The 22640-nt window shown below is 43.5% G+C and overlaps 2 protein-coding genes across 5 annotated transcripts in view; one reads left to right on the plus strand and one right to left on the minus strand.

Moving 5' to 3' along the window:
- Positions 1–15916, minus strand: part of ZDHHC14 (zinc finger DHHC-type palmitoyltransferase 14) — a 272373-nt gene extending 256457 nt beyond the window's left edge. For 3 of the 4 annotated variants that reach the window (XM_060167375.1, XM_060167373.1, XM_060167374.1), the window contains exon 1: positions 15216–15532. In XM_060167375.1, coding sequence (XP_060023358.1) covers positions 15216–15460 — 245 coding nt within the window. In that variant the 5' untranslated portion in view covers positions 15461–15532. Of the gene's footprint in view, positions 1–15215 lie in introns of all 4 variants that reach the window. The other variant, XM_060167377.1, reaches the window with a different exon arrangement.
- A 673-nt stretch (positions 15917–16589) lies between these two features.
- The window catches only part of LOC132530910 (uncharacterized), a 29235-nt gene continuing 23184 nt past the window's right edge, over positions 16590–22640 (plus strand). The window contains 7 exon segments of the mRNA XM_060168402.1: positions 16590–16746; positions 16792–16850; positions 16852–16902; positions 16904–17023; positions 17235–17495; positions 17497–17673; positions 18568–18736. Coding sequence (XP_060024385.1) covers positions 16590–16746; positions 16792–16850; positions 16852–16902; positions 16904–17023; positions 17235–17495; positions 17497–17673 — 825 coding nt within the window. The 3' untranslated portion in view covers positions 18568–18736.

The raw sequence follows: 22640 nt of genomic DNA on the forward strand, positions 1-22640 counted from the left end.
GGAACAAGGAAGTCTATTCTAATGGCATGACAGCTCTCAGCTGAAAGGTCAAGGAGGTAGGGGCCGAAACAGGCCAAAATTAAGGATAGGACAACCTCTACAAATTGGAGAAATGGAGTCGAGGGAAAGAGACAGACAGACACACACACACACACACACACACACACACACACACACACACACACACACACACACAGCCATCACATTTCTCTTCATCCTGGGCCTGATCTTGGCAGGGGAAGAAATTTTTCTCTCTCAAGTAGAGCAGGGAGACTGACGAGTCTATACGAGAACAGGGCTGGCTGGTTCAATCAGAAATCCTTCTATCAGGACTGTCAATGAAAACCAGCTACATGAGAAGAGGCTGGTAACAGAATCTTAATTACAGGTACTCTGAGGGGCTGTATCTAAGTTACACATGAGATGAGAGAAGAGTTTCCAAACCCAAAGTATTATAAGTGAGGGGAAAAAAGTTAAAGTTTTCTCTTAAAATCAATGAAAAACTAATGCCAAATTAACCTATGAAGATGAAGGTGAAATTTGTGATAAAGTACCTCACTCATCATAAGGATATATATTTCTTTAAACCTTGCTCTTAATTGTATACAACTTCAATGACTAGTTGATAGTCATGATTTATCATTTTGATAAATATTTTATCATGTAAAAGCGTAACAGATTGCATCCCATGCTAAACTCTCTCAGTTATCCAGGCCTAAGCATTTGGGTCTAGACACCATAGTCATTGCCAGGACATCCTTAAGAAGAAATCAAAACCTATGCAGAGGCAGCCTTGCATATTCTACCCTATAAAGTGATAGTAAATGCCAAGAATCAGTGAGAAGTCAAAGAAAGAAACATTAGAAAGAGTATAAGGAATACATTGAGCATATTTAACAAACCAAATATTATAGCAATAAAAACTAATTACATATATATGCAACAGCATAAATGAATCTGAGAAACACAACATTAAGCTAAAAAAATCACAAGTTGAAAATTGTAAGAGCAATCACTCCCACTCTAACAATGAGAACAAGCCAGATTAGCTACAAAGCACAGTTTTTAAAATATATCACAGAGCTGAGGATGCAAAGAAGCCTAAATGTGTCAGGCCATTCCCAGCTTTCATTCCTAGCGAAGTGGCAGGAGGAACAGGAATCCACCATAGACAGGAATAAGGAGAAACCGGCAAATTTTTAATTAAGTTAATGGCTACAAGTGGACTGCTCTATGGATTAGAATTCCAAGAAGACACAGCCACAGGGTAGGGCTACGCCACCAGCCAACTCTTCCCCATGGATCTTCACCAAACACATAGCAAGAATACACCAAAGGCTTAGATAGGGCAGGAGTGTCGAGAGACGTCCACCCTGACACCTATGGGACTGTCCCCAAGGGTAATGCAGGGGTGAGAGCATAAAAATATAAGAAAATCTCTCAGGCACTTCAGGCCGTCACTCAGGCCACTCTGCAGTGATCCAAAAGCGGAGACTGAACAGCCGGGCAAAAAGAGATGTCCTAGGTATAGAGAGCTGGGGCAAGACTGCAAAGAAAACTCTCCTGTAACCCAAAAAGCTGGCAGTCTCGCTGAACAACAAATCTTCCCCAGTAAGCTGGTGCTGGGCTGTGATGCGTGAAGAGTTTTGCCAGGGATAAGATCCCAATCCCTGCTAAAGGGAAAGTCCTGATTCTTCCCTCAAAACATCTAAAGTCAGGGATGAAATGAATCTAACTAAAGTGTCACCAGAGCACACACCCATCTCAATTACAAATGAGACTGACTCAGCCCACACTCTACTGGCCTGAAGGAAGGCCATGCCCTTTTAAGTTACTGAAGGGTCAACAATTCTTTTACACACAATATCTAGCATGTAATCACAAATTACGAGAAACACAACGAAGGAAGAAACTGTAAGCCACAGTCAAGAGAAGAAATAGGCAAAAGAAGCATATCCAGAGATGACAGATGCTGGCATCATTAGGCAAGGATGCCAAAATAACTACAGAAAATATGTTAAAGTATCCAGTAGAAAATATGGACATAAAGAGACTGGTTCAAGATGGCGGAGTAGAAGGACGTGCTCTCATTCCCTCTTGTGAGAGCACTGGAATCACAACTAACTGCTGAACAAACATCGACAGAAAGACACTGGAACTCACCAAAAAAGATACCCCACATCCACAGACAAAGGAGAAGCCACAAAGAGACGTTAGGAGGGGCGCAACCACAATAAAATCAAATCCCATAACTGCTGGGTGGGTGACTCACAGAGTGGAGAACACTTATACCACAGAAGTCCACCCACTGGAGTGAAGGTTCTGAGCCCCACATCAGGTTTCCCAAGCTGGGGGTCCGGCAATGGGAGGAGGAATTCCTACAGAATCAGACTTTGAAGGCTAGCGGGATTTGATTGCAGGACTTTGACAGGACTGGGGGAAACAGAGACTCCACTCTTGTAGGGCACACACAAAGTAGTGTGCGCATCGGGATCCAGGGAAAGGAGCAGTGACCCCATATAAGATTAAACCAGACCCACCTGCTAGTGTTGGAGGGTCTCCTGTAGAGGCGGAGGGGGGGTGGCTGTGTGTCACCGTGAGGACAAGGACACTGGCAGCAGAAGTTCTGGGAAGTACTCCTTGGTGTGAGCCCTCCCAGAGTCTGCCATTAGCCTCACCAAACAGCCCAGGTAGGCTCCAGTGTTGGGTTGCCTCAGGCCAAACAACCAACAGGGAGGGAACCCAGCCCCACCCATCAGCAGTCAAGCAGATTAAAGTTTTACTGAGCTCTGCCCACCAGGGAAACACCCAGCTCTACCCACCACCAGTCCCTCCCATCAGGAAACTTGCATAAGCCTGTTAGATAACCTCATCCACCAGAGGGCAGACAGCAGAAGCAAGAACTACAATCCTGCAGCCTGTGGAACAAAAACCACATTCACAGAAAGACAGATAAGATGAAAAGGCAGAGGGCTACGTACCAGATGAAGGAACAAGCTAAAACCCCAGAAAAACAACTAAATGAAGTGGAGATAGGCAACCTACCAGAAAAAGAATTCAGAATAATGATAGTGAAGATGATCCAGGACCTTGGAAAAAGAATGGAGGCAAAGATCGAGAAGATGCAAGGAATGTTTAACAAAGACCTAGAAGAATTAAAGAACAAACAAACAGAGACGAACAATACAATAACTGAGATGAAAAATACACTAGAAGGAACCAATAGCAGAATAACTGAGGCAGATGAACAGATAAGTGACCTGGAAGACAGAATGGTGGAATTCACTGCAGCAGAACAGAATAAAGAAAAAAGAATGAAAAGAAATGAAGACAGCCTAAAAGACCTCTGGGACAACATTAAACGCAAAAACATTTGCATTATAGGGGTCCCAGAAGGAGAAGAGAGAGAGAGAGGACGTGAGAAAATATTTGAAGAGATTATAGTCAAAAACTTCCCTAACATGGGAAAGGAAATAGACACCCAAGTCCAAGAAGCGCAGAGAGTCCCATACAGGACAAACCCAAGGAGAAACACACCGAGACACATAGTAATCAAATTGGCAAATATTAAAGACAAAGAAAAATTATTGAAAGCAGCAAGAGAAAAATGACAAACAACATACAAGGGAGCTTCCATAAGGTTAACAGCTGATTTCTCAGCAGAAACTCTACAAGCCAGAAGGAAGTGGCATGACATATTCAAAGTGATGAAAGTGAAGAACCTACAACCAAGATTATTCTACCCTGCAAGGATCTCATTCAGATTCGATGGAGAAATCAAAAGCTTTACAGACAAGAAAAGCTAAGAGAATTCAGCACCACCAAACCAGCTCTACAACAGATGCTAAAGGAACTTCTCTAAGTGGGAAACACAAGAGAAGAAAAGGACCTACAAAAACAAACCCAAAACAATTAAGATAATGGTAATAGGAACATACATATCAATAATTACCTTAAACATGAATGGATTAAATGCTCCAACCAAAAGACACAGGCTCGCGGAATGGATACAAAAACAAGACCCATCTATATGCTGTCTACAAGAGATCCACTTCAGACCTAGGGACACATACAGACTGAAAGTGAGGAGATGGAAAAAGATATTCCATGTAAATGAAAATCAAAAGAAAGCTGCAGTAGCATTACTCATATCAGATAAAACAGACTTTAAAATAAAGAATGTTACAAGAGACAAGGAAGGACACGACACAACGATCAAGGGATGAATCCAAGAAGAAGATATAAAAATTATAAATATATATGCACCCAACATAGGAGCACCTCAATATGTAAGGCAGCTGCTAACAGCTATAAAAGAGGAAATTGACAGTAACACAATAACAGTGGGGGACTTTAACACCTCACTTCCACCAATGGACAGATCACCCAAACAGAAAATTAATAAGGAAACACAAGCTGAAAATGACAAAACAGACCAGATAGATTTAATTGATATTTATAGGACATTCCATCCTAAAAGAGCAGATCACACTTTCTTCTCAAGTGCACGTGGAACATTCTCCAGGATAGATCACATCTTGGGTCACAAATCAAGCCTCAGTAAATATAGGAAAACTGAAATCATATCAAGTATCTTTTCTGATCACAACGCTATGAGATTAGAAATCAATTACAGGGGAAAAAAACGTAAAAAACGCACACTCACAGAGGCTAAAAAATACATTACTAAATAACCAAGAGATCATTGAGGAAATCAAAAAATACCTAGAGACAAATGACAATGAAAACACAACAATCCAAAACCTATGGGACGCAGCAAAAGCAGTTCTAAAAGGGAAGTTGATAGCAATACAAGCCTACCTCAAGAAACAAGAAACATCTCAAATGAACAACCTAACCTTACACCTAAGGAACTAGAGAAAGAAGAGCAAACAAAACCGAAAGTTAGCAGAAGGAAAGAAATCATAAAGATCAGAGCAGAAATAAATGAAATAGAAACAAAGAAAACAATAGCAAAGATCAATAAAACTAAAAGCGGGTTCTTTGAGAAGATAAACAAAATTGATAAACCATTAGCCAAACTCATCAAGAAAAAGGGGGAGGGACTCATATCAATAAAATTAGAAATGAAAAAGGCGATGTTACACCAGAGACCACAGAAGTACAAAGCATCCTAAGAGACTACTACAAGCAACTCTATGCCAATAAAATGGACAACTTGGAAGAAATGGACAAATTCTTAGAAAGGTATAAACTTCCAAGACTGAACCAGGAAGAAACAGAAAATATGAACAGACCAATCACAAGTAATAAAATTGAAATGGTGATTAAATATCTTCCAACAAACAGAAGTGCAGGACCAGATGGCTTCACAGGTGAATTCTATCAAACATTTAGAGAAGTACTAACACCCATCATTCTCAAACTCTTCCAAAAAACTGCAGAGGAAGGAACACTCCCAAGCTCATTCTATGAGGCCACCATCACCCTAACACCAATACCAGACAAAGATACTACAAAAAAGAAAATTACGGACCAATAACACCGATGAATATGGATGCAAAAATCCTCAACAGAATACTAGCAAACAGAATCCAACAGCACATTAGAAGGATCATACACCATGATCAAGTGGGGTTTATCCCAGGGATGCAAGGATTCTTCAATATATGCAAATCAATCAATGTGATACACCATATTGACAAATTGAAGAATAAAAACCATATGACCATCTCAACAGATGCAGAAAAAGCTTTTGACAAAATTCAACACCCATTTATTATAAAAACTCTCCAGAAAGTGGGCACAGAGGGAACCTACCTCAACATAATAAAGGCCATATATGACAAACCCACAGCAAACATCGTCCTCAATGGTGAAAAACTGAAAGCACTTGCTCTAAGATCAGGAACAAGACAAGGATGTCCACTCAACCACTATTATTTAACATAGTTCTGGAAGTCCTAGCCACGGCAATCAGAGAAGAAAAAGAAATAAAAGGAATACAAATTGGAAAAGAAGAAGTAAAACTGTCACTGTTTGCAGATGACATGATACTATACATAGAGAATCCTAAAGATGCCACCAGAAAACTACTAGAGCTAATCAATTAATTACGTAAAGTGGCAGGATACAAAATTAATGCACAGAAATCTCTTGCATTCCTATACACTAATGATGAAAATTCTGAAAGAAATTAAGGAAACAGTCCCATTTACCATTGCAACAAAAAGAATAAAATACCTAGGAATAAACCTACCTTGGGAGACAAAAGACCTATATGCAGAAAACTATAAGACACTGATGAAAGCAATTAAACATGATACAAACAGATGGAGAGATATACCATGTTCTTGGATTGGAAGAATCAACACTGTGAAAATGACTATACTACCCAAAGCAATCTACAGACTCAATGCAATCCCTATCAAATTACTAATGGCATTTTTTACAGAACTAGAACAAAAAATCTTAAATTTGTATGGAGACACAAAAGACCCTGAATAGCCAAAGCAGTCTTGAGGGAAAAAAACAGAGCTGGAGGAATCAGACTCCCTGACTTCAGACTATAATACAAAGCTACAGTAATCAAGACAATATGGTACTGGCACAAAAGCAGAAATACAGATCAATGGAAAAGGATAGAAAGCCCAGAGATAAACCCATGCACCTATGGTCAACTAACCTATGACAAAGGAGGCAAGGATATACAATGGAGAAAGGACAGTCCCTTCAATAAGTGGTGCTGAGAAGACTGGATAGCTACATGTAAAAGAATGAAATTAGAACACTTCCTAACACCATACACAAAAATAAACTCAAAATGGGTTAGAGAGCTAAATGTAAGACCAGACACTATAAAACTCTAGGGGTAAACATAGGAAGAACACTCTTTGACATAAATCACAGCAAGATCTTTTTTGATCCACCTCCTAGAGTAATGGAAATAAAAACAAAAATAAACAAATGGGACCTAATCAAAAACTTAAAAGCTTTTGCACGTCAAAGGAAACTAAACAAGATGGAAGAATGGAATAAAATATTTACAAATGAATGGAAGAAAATATTTACAGAATGGAAGAAAATATTTACAAATGAATGGAAGAAAATATTTACAGAATGGAAGAAGATATTTACAAATGAATCAATGGACAAAGGATTAATCTCCAAAGTATATATTAATATATATTAATCTCCAAAATATATATGCAGTTCAATATTAAAGAAACAAACAACCCAATCAAAAAATGGGCAGAAGCCCTAAATAGACATTTCTCCAAAGAAGACATACTGATGGCCAAGAAGCACATGAAAAGCTGCTCAACGTCACTAATTATTAGAGAAATGCAAATCAAAAGTACAATGAGGGGTTTCCCTGGTGGCGCAGTGGTTGAGAGTCCGCCTGCCGATGCAGGGGACACAGGTTCGTGCCCCGGTCTGGGAAGATCCCACATGCCGCGGAGCGGCTAGGCCCGTGAGCCATGGCCGCTGACCCTGCGCGTCCAGAGCCTGTGCTCCGCAACGGGAGAGGCCACAACAGTGAGAGGCCCACGTACCGCAAAAAAAAAAAAAAAGTACAATGAGGTATCATCTCACACCAGTCAGAATGGGCACCATCAGAAAATCTACAAACAACTAATGCTGGAGAGGGTGTGGAGAAAAGGGAACCCTCTTGCACTGTTGGTGGGAATGTAAATTGATACAGCCACTATGCAGAACAGTATGGAGGTTCCTTAAAAAACTAAAAATAGAACTACCATATGACCCAGCAATCCCACTACTGGGCATATACCCAGAGAAAACCATAATTCAAGAAGACACATGCACCCCAATGTTCACTGCAGCACTATTTACAATAGCCAGGTCATGGAAACAACCTAAATGCCCATTGACAGACAAATGGATAAAGAACATGTGGCACACAGATACAACAGAATATTACTCAGCCATAAAAAGGAACGAAATTGGGTCATTTTTAGAGACATGGATGAATCTAGAGACTGTCATACAGAGTGAAGAAAGTCAGAAAGAGAAAAACAAATATCATATATTTACACATATATGTGGAACCTAAAAAAGTGGTACAGATGAACTGGTTTGCAGGGCAGAAATTGAGACACAGATGTAGAGAACAAACGTATGGACACCAAGGGGGGAAAGTGGAGGGGGGTGATGGTGTGATGAATAGGGAGATTGGGATTGACATGTATACACTAATATGTGTAAAATGGATAATTAATAAGAACCTGCTATATAAAAAAATAAATAAAATAAAATTCAAAAAAATTAAAATTAAAAAGAATAAATAAAAAGATACATGCAGGGCTTCCCTGGTGGTGCAGTGGTTGGGAGTCCGCCTGCCAATGCAGGGGATACAGGTTCGTGCCCCAGTCTGGGAAGATCCCACATGCTGCGGAGCGGCTAAGCCCATGAGCCATGGCTGCTGAGCCTGTGCGTCTGGAGCCTGTGCTCCGCAATGGGAGAGGCCACAACAGTGAGAGGCCCATGTACCACCAAAAAAAAAAAAAAAAAGATACATGCAAAAAAAAAAGAAAATATGGACATAAACAGATAATTTCAGAAGAATGGAAATTATTTTTTTAAACTAATGTTAAAAAAAACTAGTGTTTCAAATACAGAAATGCTCAAAATAAAAAATAAGGTATCAAAGAGGCCTCATCATAGACAGGACACAGGAGAGAAAAAGATCAGTAAACTTGAAGACAGACCAATTGGAATTAATCAAACTGAAACACAAAGAGATAAAAGAAAAAAACAGAAAAAAGTTTTTAAAAATCCAAGATGTAAGGAACTATATAAAATGGTATCATATATAAATAGATGGAGTTCCAGGAGAAGAGGGAGAACAAGACAAAAAAATTTTTGAAGAAATAATGGATGAAAATTTTCCAAAACTTCAACATATCAATCCACAGATCCCCAAAGCTTTAGTAAACCTGAAGCAGGATCCATATAAAGAAAACCACACCTCAGTTATGTCCTCATTCAGCTGCTGAAACCAAAAAACAAAAGATAAAGAGAACATCAGCCTGGGAAAAAGTTCACCCGTTACATACAGGAGGAAATGCAAAAAATAAGAGCTAACTTCTCACTGGAAACAAAAGAAGCCAGAAGACAATGGGCCAACATCCTCAAAGTTCTGATAGAAAAAAACTGTCAAACTAGAGTTCTATATCCAGTGAAAATATGAAGGCAAAATAAACATTGAAGGCAAAATAAAAATGAAGGCAAAATAAACACTGTCAAAACAAAAACTAAGAGGACTTGTCACCGGCAGACCTGCATACAAGAAACACTGAAAGAAGTACTTTAGGTCATAGGGAAATAATACAGATGAAAGAAATAAAGAGTACCAGAAATAGTAAACATGTGAGGATAAATACAAAATTCTATTTAAAATTATCTCTATTTCATATATGTACAAATGTATATGTGTCTTAGATTTTATATGTTTGTATAGGTTTTATTTTAAAGTATATTTATTTTATATATGTATATACATTTATGTTTCTTTTAAATACTACTGACTGCTTTTAAATAATAACATTACTGGACTTGTATCATACACAGATATAAAATATATGACAATAAGAGTTCAAAGGGTGGGAAAAGTGGAATTATAACATTATAGGTTTCTTTATTATTTCTGAAGTACAATATTACTATTTGGAGGTAGACTATTAAAGAGTAAAGATGCATATTCTAATCTCTTAAGCAACTACTAAAAATATACAAAGAAACATAGCCCACATTTTTTTAAAGGAAAAAAAATGGAATACTAAAAATAGACAATTCACCTAAAAGAATTCAAGAAGGAGGAAAAGAGAAAAAACATATTAGATAAATAGAAAACAAATACCAAGATGATAAACTTTAACCCACCAGTACTGGGACAAAGGCAAAATTTGAATGTGGATTATTGTATCCATGTTAAATTTCCTGAAATTGATGCTAATACTGTGTTTGTATAAGAGAACACCCTTTTTCTTAAGAATTACACGCTGAAAAATATGGATATAAAAGAGCATGACATCTGCAACTTACTCTTCAATGGGTCAGAGAGGGGAAGGAGAGAGGAGGAAGAGAGAGTTTTTTTAAATAAAAGATTTTCATTATTTTTTTATATATAGAAGAAAATTTTCTTTATATTTTTTATATAGAAAAATAAGCCAAACTAAACAACCTGTTGTTTGGGAATGCATACATTCAACAATCTTGAGGAAAATAGGGCAAGGCATTAATAATGACTAGCTCAGGTAGTGATGACCTCAGGGAGGGGCAGGAAGATGGGACAGGGCTGAAACCCAAAGGATATAACTAGATTCAAAAGTCCTGGTAATTTTTTTTTTTTCAAAAGCCCTGGTATTGACATGGTTCTTGAGTGAGTGGTAGTTTCATGGGGGCTCTTTATACTCATGAAAAGTATTTTATTTCAAAATTGCATGTGTGTTGTTATATATAATCTTCTATATCAATCTAATATTATATTTTTTAAATGGGGAGGAATTGGAGAAATACTAGAAGATTATCCAGTTTATAAAAATTAGTTTAAATTAGGACCAACTTTTATATTTAGTGAAGAACTAAACAAAAGCATTAAGAAAGTCCCCAACTCTTACTTGAACCAACTGACATTTTATCAGATCCATATTTCTGGGTGTATCTAATTATAAGCATCTATTGACCACCACTGTTTTCCCTTTCCTAACAACCTGAGCTACAAAACAATGAACATACTTCCTTGAAACCCTTAATTTCTCTTGCTAAGACAGAATAACTCTGCCTTGAATAAATTATGTGTAGCATTGTACTGCAAAAGAAAAATCTCCAGGTTATGTAGATATAGCCCAATAAATAATTGATCATCATTACCCTGTTATAGGAACCTACAAGAGTCCTTTCTGCATAATTTGATGTCAGTTCCCAATAGCTGAGAGAAGACAGTGAAATACAAGTAGTCAATAGAATCCTTAAAAGTCCTACTATATAAATTCAAGTATCCAAAGACAAGAACCTATAAGATACAAAATTACTCTACATGTTGGTGGTTGTTGGGTAACCTTCATATATACCACAGAGTGCTTTATCTGTTTAAAGTGTTTAGTTACAAAATAAAGGAAGGGCTTCCCTAGTGGCGCAGTGGTTGAGAGTCCGCTTGCTGATGCAAGGGATACGGGTTCGTGCCCCGGTCCGGGAAGATCCCACATGCCGCGGAGCGGCTGGGCCCATGACCCGTGGCCGCTGAGCCTGCGCGTCCGGAGCCTGTGCTTCGCAACGGGAGAGGCCACAACAGTGAGAGGCCCGCGTACCGCAAAAGAAAAAAAAAAAAAAGTGGGCTATATGTGTGTGTAAGTCAGAGAGAAAGAAATTGATAATGTTCACTGATCTTTTCAAATGGCAATTCTGGGGTGTGTGAGAATGAGGACATTGTAGGGAGTCTTTGATGAGCCAGCCCCTCAGTAAGTGCAAGGAGCAGTGATATGTCTCCACAGCACTGCAACCAACTTCCACCCTTCCCTCTTAAACACAGCCATGTAATGCTGTCACTTTGGACCAGCTACATAGGTTGAATAGAAGACGTCTAAAGATAAATAGCCCCGCCCTACTTGACAAAGACTGGAGGGTTGCTTCAGGTTTCTTCTAGTTGCTTTATTACTGTCTTCTCGATTCTGAGACGGCAGCTCCAAGGATGGAAAGGAGATGTAGTTCCTGCTTCTTGTAGGCTTGCTCACTGCCCTCGCTCAGGGTCTGGATAAAAGGCGCAAGAGCAAAGCTGCCCCTCAGACTCACGCCAAGGTCTCTGTTCAACTGCAGACTACACAGTTCCACATTTTTTCCGCCCTAATATGCTATCACTGTCGTGCCTGCTTCTTAATCCACATACTCCGTCCTTCACAGGTTCTCAGAAAGGGGTGACCAGCGTCCTTGGGAGGCTATTTCTAAGTTCTGCTCTAATAACATGTACCATTTAATGAGTACTATGTATCAGACACTGGACTAAATACACGTCATTTAATCTTCACAACGTTTAAAGGTAGATATTATTAATCCCATTTAACAGACTGGGAAACCAAGGCTTAGAAAAGTCAACTAATTTGTCTAAGGTCATACTTCTGGGAAGAATTTTGGGATCTGTCCTTCCGAAAGGCATACATGCCTGTAACCACTATCCTATATTTGGGGGAGGAGCAGCAGAGAGCATCAGAAAGGTCACAGGCTTTCCAGCCAGAAGCCTGGCCACTAATTAGTGTGTGATCTTAGGTGATTATTTAACCTCTCCAAGCCTCTATCACTTCATCTTCAAGGTGAGAAAAATCATTCTACCCTGCCTTTCTTCCACGGTTGAAGAGAGTATCAACACCTGTTGCTGCATTCCAAGAAGTCCACTTCTCTTGAACAAAGTTCCCTGTCCATCTCTTCAAGGTCAGGAAGAAGAGGTAGGGTGGAGAAGAGTTGCAAGAAACGGAGGTCTAAAACTAAGTTTAGAAGTTATATGTCTTATTTTCAAATTTCATATTTGCCTTTGTGTTACAGTATGGAAAAACATGGACCCTCGTGTTTAAAAACAAATTCTGCTAATATTAAAGTTATCTAGACATGAAATTAATCAAAATAGGCAACCACATAGTATATGCTCAATAAATAACTGAAGGAATGGCAGAAGGAAGGCAGACAGAGAGCAGACAAAACTGGCATTCTCTCTTGATCTCTCCTAGCCTGTTGGCATTTCATTTCCCGTGCATGTGACTAATTGGGGCTCTGAGTCTCTATCAAATTAATTTGGTCAAAGTTATTTAATTTCACCCTGGCATTAGCAATGGTAAAGAACTTAAAAGCAATACAGTGACAAATATTCTTGCTAAAGCGTAACATTCTATGATTTGAGCAGCCCTATGATTTTTTGTAACTGAGGCATCATGTTACGATGAGCCTATTTTCTTGAAACTTCAAATTGGCTAACTGAAGCAACACTCATGGACACCAAAGACACACATACATGTAGAGCCGATCTAAAACTGAAGCTGCTGACAGTAGCTAATAAAATCCCAGTGCACATGTTTATTCCTACAGCCATCCTTTAACACAACGCTGACACAGAAAGATCCCTCACAACCTGCTAGTGAGGACTTTGGGGAACTCTTGGAAGAAACACACAGAGATGAGGTGAAAATGAACTTATGATGGTTTGGTTAAAAGCAGTGTTTGAAAGAAGAAAGTAAAAGAAAGTAAAAGTAGAGTAAAAGTAATAACTGCAGGGGACCCCTAACCATACAGTGGGGATTTGGGTGTTTAGAGAAAATGAAATAGTCACGATCCTAAATGAAACACACTTGTGGCTGAAGCTCTGCCACACAATCACAAAATGAATCCATTTTCTCCACTCTTAACACAGCTAAAAAAGCGCAGAGATGCCAGTATAGATCCATTCAAAACTCTGGTAACATGAGGAACATAGTGAATATGCTCTACCTAGGGGAACACCTGTAATGAAGCCACCATTGGAAGGATGGCATTTCTGTTCTACCGTATGACATCACCATGTCAGTGCCGGGATTTATCATGACTCAGACTGCAAAATCACCCAGAACCTCTGGCCCCTTCCCCCAGTTCCCCAGGTCTGTAAGGACAAGAGGGTGGCTCTGGATGGGGGCAGGGGAGCAGCAGCAGGAACAACAGGGCATTTCTCCCATCATTCTGAAAGCCTCTGCATACCCCTACCCTCCCGTTACCAGGTCCCCAGACAGACTCCACCAACTAGTCTCAAATGTGCACCAACGTTAACCTTCTAGAAGAGACCTGGAAATTTTACATAGTCAGAAATGGAGTTGTTGTCTGTAAGAAAGGCTGGGGGAGTTAAGGAGCATATAGCTGAGATCTCTTTCCTCACCTGTTCTCACTCAATCCCATGAAAATTGTTCATCACAGCACAATGTTCAGACACAAAATGTTTCCCCTCAGAGTCAGAGGGCTTTAAGTGAAAAGTATTACACTGTCAAGAGATCATCCATTTCTGACTGAGACAGCATTTGGAATATCAAACACCAGGCACAAAATCAGAACCTATTAATACTTACCACAGACAAAAGTAAACATACACAAAAGCTTTTAATTAACCCTATCCAACAGAAGCAGAAAGAGTATCATGCCCCATAATAGCTAGGAAAAGCAAAGAACTCCCAATAAATATATTGTTTTTTTTCCAATGGGAGGGGGTAGTAGCTATAAGTTTCATTGAGCATAAGATACCAAGAATTACACAAGAAGCTGCAATGCAAATGTTGGACCCAATAAGAGCAATTGAAGTGGATTCTGAAATGTGGTTAAACTACTTTATCTAATACTATTAACAAACAAGAAGATCTTTAGTTAGTTGGCAGGAAGATAGTTGCTATCAGCCAATTTGATTTTCCTGAATGGAGAAGACGTGCATGCACTTTTTTCCCCGATAAAAGCCCTAAAGTCCCAAAGTTTTGTTTCTGGAATCATAAGTTACTATGCAGTGTCATACTCTTCCTGACAGGCCTACAGTCTCCTTTTACCTGTTCCCCAATATTGGGAGGGGAGGGGAAAGTGTTTGCTTGGAGCATTTTTTTTACTGAAACCTGTTTTTAAAGTGAATCGTTTAGAAACCTGATAGTAAATCAGAAATTGATCAAGAGTGAACATCTAAGGAGAACGAAAAATGAAATTATCCTTCCAAGCCACATGGAGTGGCCAACACTCTGAGACCTAAAATAACCAAGATTTCACGTTAGTCAGGGAAGGTATGTAGAAGATTTAGTCAACTGAGCTTCACAAGATGCCCTACAGCTCGTGAGCACGAAAGGAAGTCGATTCTGTTTATCCCTGACTTAAGGATCTGCCTCATCCCCGCTTCCCACAGAAGGCTACATCTGGGCTGGTTTGCTAGTCTCCAAACTCAGTAGGGCCCGCGCCAAGAATCAGTCACCTGCAAGGTGCCACTCAACCCTTGGGTGCAACAAGGCCGGCACACCTTCCAAGTGTCCTCTCTCCCTTCTCCTCCACCCCCAGAGCCCGACCCAGAACTGCATTATCTCCGGGGACCGAAAAGCAAACAGACCTTTTAAAGAAAAAGAGGGAGTGCGGGGTCTGTATTATCTAACAATATACAATAGATAAGGCTTCTAGAAAACGAAAGTAGCGAGGGAAGAGGGACAGGGATCGGGGAGGCGAGGGGTGCCAGGCGTCGGGGAGCTTTCGCCACCACTTACTCGAAGGCGAAGAAGAGTCCGCTAGTGACCAGGATGAGGATGAGAGTCAGGTAGAAGACGCCCGTCTGCCGGGCCATCATGATCCTCCCGTTGCAGAAGAACTTGTTTCTTCCCGGGAAAACCTCCCATTTCCTCCGGGCCGCGATTTTCTTCTTCTTGTGGGGCGACTCCATGGGGGAGGAGCTGTGGGTGCTGATCTGACTGTACTCGCAGTCTTTCATGGGCCCGCCGCCGCCGGGAGGCATCCACGAGGGCAGCCGGCTGGGGGCGCACACCCCCAGCAGCCCCCCGGCCGCGCGGCCCCCGCCGAGCCACGACCGCCGCCGGCCGCCCGGCCGCCCCCAGAGCCTCGGCGCCGCGGCCCCTACGCGGGCTCCCGGCTCGGCGACAACTTTGCCGAGGACACCCAGGTTAACCCTTTGGGGAGCCCAGCTGTCATAGCCGGATCCCCTGCCTAGAGGGACGGTGCTCGCCCGCAGCCCGCGGCGACGGTCCTCAGTCGCTTCCAGCCCGCGTGCTGGGGCTCCGGGACCCCGCGGGGCGCGGGGGGCTGCCCAGTCGCCCCAGTGCTTGCCGTGCGCCCTCCCCCTCGCACAGCCGCTCGCTCGGCCCCGCAGCCCCCGGCCCTCCGGCCGCGCCTCGGCTCTGGCCCGCCGACCCCCGAGCGCTGCGCCCAGAGGCGACACGAGGCGGCGGCCCCGGCGCCGGCTTCCTCAGGAGCCACTTCTGCGCCTCGGTCAGGTTTATTCTAATCCTTCCTCCCGGCGGCGGATCCTCCCCAGGAGAGAGCGATGGAAACTGGGAGGCAGCTTGCGGCCCCAGCAACCCCTCCCAGGGGTGGGGAAACCAAGCACGTTATTCTGTCAGGAGCGGGCTCGGCGACAGCCCGGGCGCTGCTCGCGCGGCGACCCCGCGCCGGCGCGCCTGGCAGCTGAGCCGAGTCCGCGGCCCCCGCGCTGAGCTGCCGGGGCCGCCTGGGCTGAGGGTCGCGGCGGCGGCTCGCGGGCTGCGCGGCCAGGGGCTCCCTGGTTCCCTCCGGCCCCATAGGAGCCAGGCCCGGCGCAAGGAGGGCCGCCGGGAGCGGCGGAGCGCGTCTCTGGGCCGCGGGGCGAACGCCACAGACACTTGTTTGCGAGGATGAGCCCCGGCGCGCGCGCCTCGCTCCGAGCTGGTCCGCCTCCTCCCGGCCCGGTGGGCGGCGGCCGGCGCCTCGCCCGCCGGGCTCCTCCTCCGGCTCCTCCTTCTCTCGGGCGAAGCCCGCAAGGGCTTGGAAGGGTCCCCGCCCCCGTGCCCACTAGCTGGGCAGGCGAGGCCCCGGGGCGGGCGCTGGACTCCCTGCGGCATCGCTCAAGGGCTTCTACGGCCGGGCACCCGATGCCCCGCCGCGCGCATTCCCACAGACTTCTGTCCGCTTCCCGGCTTCTCCCGGTTTATCCCCGGCGGCCGCTGCCGCCTCGGGACACACATTTACGCAGCAACACGCAAACCCATTCTGGCGACTCCTGGGGACCCGAGGAACCGGCGCGGAGTGGTGACCCTCCCCTGCCCGCCCCGACTCTTCCTCTCCCTCCCCCAGCGGGGCGCGTGCTCCAGTGGCGGGGGCTCTGCTGCTGCCCGGGAGTGGGTTGGGGGTGCCCTGGCGACAGGATGGGGAGGCGCTGCACGAGGCGGGCCGGACTCCGGGATGGGGGCTGCGGGCGGCAGTCTCCGTGCCCGGCCAGCTTCCAGGCTTCCCGCGGGGAGGAGGGGACAGCGAAGCGCCCTGGGTCCCTCCCGGAGGACCAAGCCCCGTGGCAGCCAGGCTCTGCGTGCGTTGCTGCTTCCCCTGCCCTTTCTCACTTCTCCGACACGGGCGCTCACAATTTGCTCGCTTTATTTCTCTCCTTTCCCCCCGCGAGCTCCCACGGCGGCAGAGGGGCCACCCGCTGTGCTCTCCCCCCCCCGCCCGACTGTCCCCACGGATCTGCTTGTGCGCTCGGCCCTGGCTTTGCAGCGGGGGTCTGAACCCTCCCGCCGTAGGCACAGCCGGTGGGCCGCGAGAGCGAAGACGGGGCGGGGACGATCGGTTTTCCGCGCCCCAATTTCCTTTCACGGCCTGTTGGGACGTGTAGTTCTTCCTCTCGCCGTCCGGCTCCGAGAGGAAACGCGACTAGGGGACCAAAAAACTACAAATCCCTGCATCCTCCGCGACGAGGGCGGGAGAGGCGTGGTGCTGAGCGTTCTGGTGCTGTTTGGTTGGAGATGGAAACCAACAAAGGGAAGGGCTGGGGTTCTGCTGCGCCTTTTCGGTGCTGGGCGCTTCACACGTTACGCACGTTCTTTATCTAATCTTCACGACAACCCTGCGAGGCACTATTGTATCCAGCCGACTACTTGCCAGAGATCACAAACCGCCCGGGTGGTCGAGATGGGATTGAACCCAGAGCCCTGGGAATTTCACTCATTAAGCGCTGCCTAGGTGAGCGGTGTCAAAGGGAGATGAGATTGGTTTATCCAAGAGAGGAAAAGAACTAGGGCCAGTTGGGAAGAGCTTCCTGTAGTAAGGAAAAAGTGGTGGGAATGGCAATTCGAGTAGGACATGAAATTATAAGGAGTTATGAATAAAAATGGTATTTACCAGGATCCATCATAAAGCAGGTTAGGGGGATGGGTAGGACCTTAGTTAGAAATGGGTCCGAATGGTTTTAGATATTGTATGACCAATGAGCACATTGTAGGGACAATTCAGTACTCTGTGGCTGTACTGATTTTTAAAAAAACAACTGGCAAACCTCAGACAATTCAAATGAAAACTCTCCCATGCTCTCCTATCCTTTAGCTCATGGGATCAACAGGATGTTATTTGATTTATTTCAAGCACCTTTTCTCCAGGTGTCCAGTTAATATACTAAATACATTGACTTGGTTGCTTGAAAAAAAGACTCCTATTCTTGTTCTCAATTAAGCCCTTAATTTTTCTGGCATCGTGGTTATGCTTTTTAATAGTCCTTCTCTGTTAGAGAAACATATAAAAATATCTGCATGTGCTTTAAAATAGTCCAGCCCATCCACCCCCAAAAAACATGAGGATATAGATATTGGCAAACTTGAAAATTGTTAATGTTGGGTGATAGATATATCTTTATTAGTTATCTGTAGCAGCAAATTATCACAAACCTAGAAGCTTAAAACAACACAGATTTATCATCTCAGTTTCTGTGGGTCAGGTGTCCAGGCACTTGGGTCATCTGCTTAGGGTCTCACACCTGCCATCAAGGTGTTGGCTAGGCTGCATTCTCATCTGGAGGCTCAGTTGGAAAAGAAACAGCTTCCATGTTCACTTGGGTCACTGGCAGAATTCATTTCCTTGCAGCTGTAGGACTGAAGACCTTGGCTTTTGCTGGCTGTCCACTGGAGACTGCCCTCAATTCCTAGGTGGCACCTGGCATTCATGGGCCAGCACGGCCACTTACTTCATGAAGTCAGCAAGGAGAGTCTCCGGAGCAAACCTGCTAGCAAGATGGAATCTCATATAACACAAGGTAATCACACAGGGGTGACATCAAATGTGCCATACTCTGTCCGTTAGAAAGCAAGTCACAGGGGAAGGGATATTACAAGGGTTTGAATACTAGGATGAGCGGCTACCCTAGGGTTTGTCCACCACCGTGCACAAGAGGGTCCATGCTCATGTTTGAAATTTTCCATTATAAAAAGAAATGAATTACATCTTTTTTTTATGAATTACATCTTTAAAAATTATCTCTAAATTTCCCACTGCCAGCAAGTTTCTAGATAAGCTGTTATGATTGTTTGCAGTTGTCTTCCTAAGAATTCCTTGTTTCTTCCTACTCCATGTTTACTCAGACCTATGGCAATTAGCTTAGGACATATACTTAAATTCACTAGAACCTGGCATGACAGCCATGGATTTTAACTCACCACCTAAAAACTACTCTGTAAGGTGTGATAGAGTTTATTCAGTCATTTCTCAATTATTTAGGGGTGTAGTTTGTGCGAAGTATTTTTTTTTGCAGCAGGGATATAAAAGGATCCAAGATAGAAGTTTATATTTGGGGGCTAGAGGGAGAGGTGGAGAGAAAAAACAATAAATGCAAATAAAATGCACACCAAATAAAATGCACACTAAATGATAAGACAATTTCAGAGAGACGTGACATGAACAAAAAACAGAGCAGGGTTGTTGGATAGAGAGACTGGGGTGGGGTGAGAGACCTCCGTGGAGGAGACGCTTGAGCAGAGAACCAAATGGTAAGAAACAGCAAGCACAAAGACCTCAAGGCAGATCAAGCTTGGAAAGTTCTAGGGGTGCAAAGTAAACACAGTCTGGCTGGAATGGAGTGAGGGACAGGATGAAAGCTAGAGGAAAGGCTGGGTGAGGCATCTGGAATCTATTCTCCGTGCACTGGGAAGTCACTTAATCTGTGACCACCATTATAGTAAGTGTGGAAGGGTCAGGAGGAGAGTAACATACAGTACTTGCCCTCAGGAATATATAGCTTCCAAACTTTAATGCTAGAAGGACCTCGGTGCATCTAGAATTATAGACCAAAACATTTGTTTTTTATATGGGAAAATTTGAGGCCCAGAAAAGGAGTTACCTGCAAAAAATTCCTTGAGAATGCCTCACAATAACAAATAATTCATAAATGAACCTTGAATTGAAAGAGTGCATCCTCTGATTTAAAGCTTTAGAAAGCTGATAACTAATGATTATTTAGTGCCCGTCATGTGCAAGGCATTGTGATAAAGAAGTTGAATATGGCAGAGAAGCTACAGCCTAGTTGGGAAAGCAAGATGGAGACACATAAGAAAGTAAATAATGGAAGAAAATTATGTAATAAAAATCATATCATTTCTGGAATATCTTCTTGTATTAGGCAATATCCTGATTCTTTACACATTTAGCTTATTAAATCAAAAGGACAACGTGACAAGGTAAGGAATGTTACCTTTCTTTCACAGAGGAGAAAACTGAAGATCAGAGAGGTTAGGTGATTTGCCCAAGGTTTCATAGCTGGTAAGTAACGGAGTCAGGATTGATGGCCAGGTGTGCATGTCTGATTCCACTACACAGTGGAGGAGTATACTGAGTCTGACTCACTGCCAACTGAGTAGGGAAGAGTATCTTGATTTCAGCGGAAAGGGAGATCTATGAGGCCTAGACTATAGCAAAGTGAGATCCAGGACTCTGACAATATGATAGGCAGGACAAGAGGGGTTAGGATCTCAAGGAGATGGGAAGGGTGGGAAAACACATGATGTTTCCAGTTAGAGTGGAATTGACAAGGATTCAAGAGCAAATACTTTACTTGGGAGAGGATTCCTTAAAACGCTGCTGAGACAGGAAGTGAGCTAGGGAGGGGTGAACCTATAAAGCTTGCACAGAGAAGCTGCCACTGTGGGCGGCTGGAGCTCAGACCCTCCAGGCAACTGTGGGAGATGGTACAGACCCTGCCTCACAGTTTCCCCACCTGAAGGGCGAGTTTGCTGAACTTTGTCTACCAACCCATCTGTTATTAGCTGGGAGCCCCTTATGGGAGCACTAACTCTTCATCTTCTTTACATTGGGCCACGCTCCTAAAGCTACCACAGCCGTGAATCCTAAGAGCACCAAGCTGGCCCTCCCTTGTGTGTTGGTGGTATCTTTGATTCCAGCGCATTGTTCCTTGTTCTCATCTGCCTCAGTGGGTTTACCGACAACAGGGGTTACATTATTAACAAAATTAGAGCTTTGTTCCTTTCATCTGAGCATTCCACAAACCCACCTCGGTCATTCTCAGAATACCTCCAGGCAGCCAGGAGAAAGTACGGTCTTATCCACGGTGAAGGGGGAAGACATTCAGATCCCAAGACAGATGATTTGTATACCTTTCGAGGCCAAGATGAGTGTGCACCTGTGTGGTCAAAGTACGTAAGTCAAAGGGACCCAGTGCTAGAAGGAGAACTTTGAAAATGACAGGAGGGGATTTCTTTTGAGAGTTCAGGGCTGGTAATTCAGGAATTAGCTCAGGAAATAATTGCCGAAGCTCCCATAGCAGACAAAATTCCTCGGAAAATCAGGCACCCTAATTCCTTCCAACCCAGAGAGTTTGCTCCAAGTTTTACATGTGCTCAGCACATCTGGGAACATCTTGTGTCAAAACACGTAAGATGTTTAAAGTAATAAACTCAGCACTGCAAGGAAAAAATTGGATGAGGCAGAAAAAATTTAATCCAAAATGTACTTATAATTTCCCCAGTGACTTTTTCTTGGCTCTTTTACACCAAAAAGTTACTTTTTAGGATTTTAATAAAAATAATTCATGTGCATTGAAACCATTGTATTACAAAAAATTTTCTTACACATAAATAGGGAAAATGTAAAAGTTGTTCAAATTCCCATTACCTTAAGATGACAGTCATTAACATTTTGTTGACCATCTGTTATGTAATTCATTTTATCCACACACATATCATGTTTTTTATATATAAATTTATTTTATTTATTTATTTTTGGCTGCATTGGGTCTTCGTTGCTGTGCACAGGCTTTCTCTGGTTGCGGTGAGCGGGGACTACTCTTCGTTGCAGCACGTGGGCTTCTCATTGCGGTGGCTTCTCTTGTTGCGGAGCACGGGCTCTAGGCGCGCAGGTTCAGTAGTTACGGCTTGCGGGCTCTAGAGCACAGGCTCAGTAGTTGTGGTACACGAGCTTAGTTGCTCCGCGGCATATGGGATCTTCCTGGACCAGGGCTCGAACCCATGTCCCCTGCCTTGGCAGGCAGATTCTTTTTTTTTAAAATAGATTTATTTTATTTATTTTTTGGCTGCGTTGGGTCTTCATTGCTGTGTGCGGGCGAGCGGGGGCTACTCTTCGTTGCGGTGCACGGGCTTCTCATTGCGGTGGCTCCTCTTGTTGCAGAGCACAGGCTCTAGGCCCGCAGGCTTCAGTAGTTGTGGCACGCGGGCTCAGTAGTCGTGGCTCACGGGCTCTAGAGCGCAGTCTCAGTAGTTGTGGCACACGGGCTTAGTTGCTCTGTGGCACGTGGGATCTTCCCGGACCAGGGCTCAAACCCGTGTCCCCTGCATTGACAGGCGGATTCTTAACCACTGCGCCACCAGGGAAGTCCCCACACACGTATCATTTAATAAAAATGGAATCGTGTCATGCGTCCTGTTCATCCTGTATGGTTTTTTAAAGTGTCATCCCTAACCCCTACTATTTCCCAAGTAACCAATGTAAACAATTTAGTATATATCCTTCTCCAGGCTCATATACTTATAGGCAAGCTGTATATACACATATATGCAGTCCATAATCCAATTTCATCAAGTGTCTGAATAATGTACTTTATAATTAATCTTTCCTAGTTCACGATCCAGCCCAGGTTTCATACCTAGCACTTACTCTTTCAATAGGGAACAGTTCTACCTCCTTTCTTTTAG

This window comes from Lagenorhynchus albirostris, chromosome 12 (genome assembly GCF_949774975.1).
Source record: "Lagenorhynchus albirostris chromosome 12, mLagAlb1.1, whole genome shotgun sequence".
NCBI classification, from domain to species: Eukaryota; Metazoa; Chordata; class Mammalia; order Artiodactyla; family Delphinidae; genus Lagenorhynchus; species Lagenorhynchus albirostris.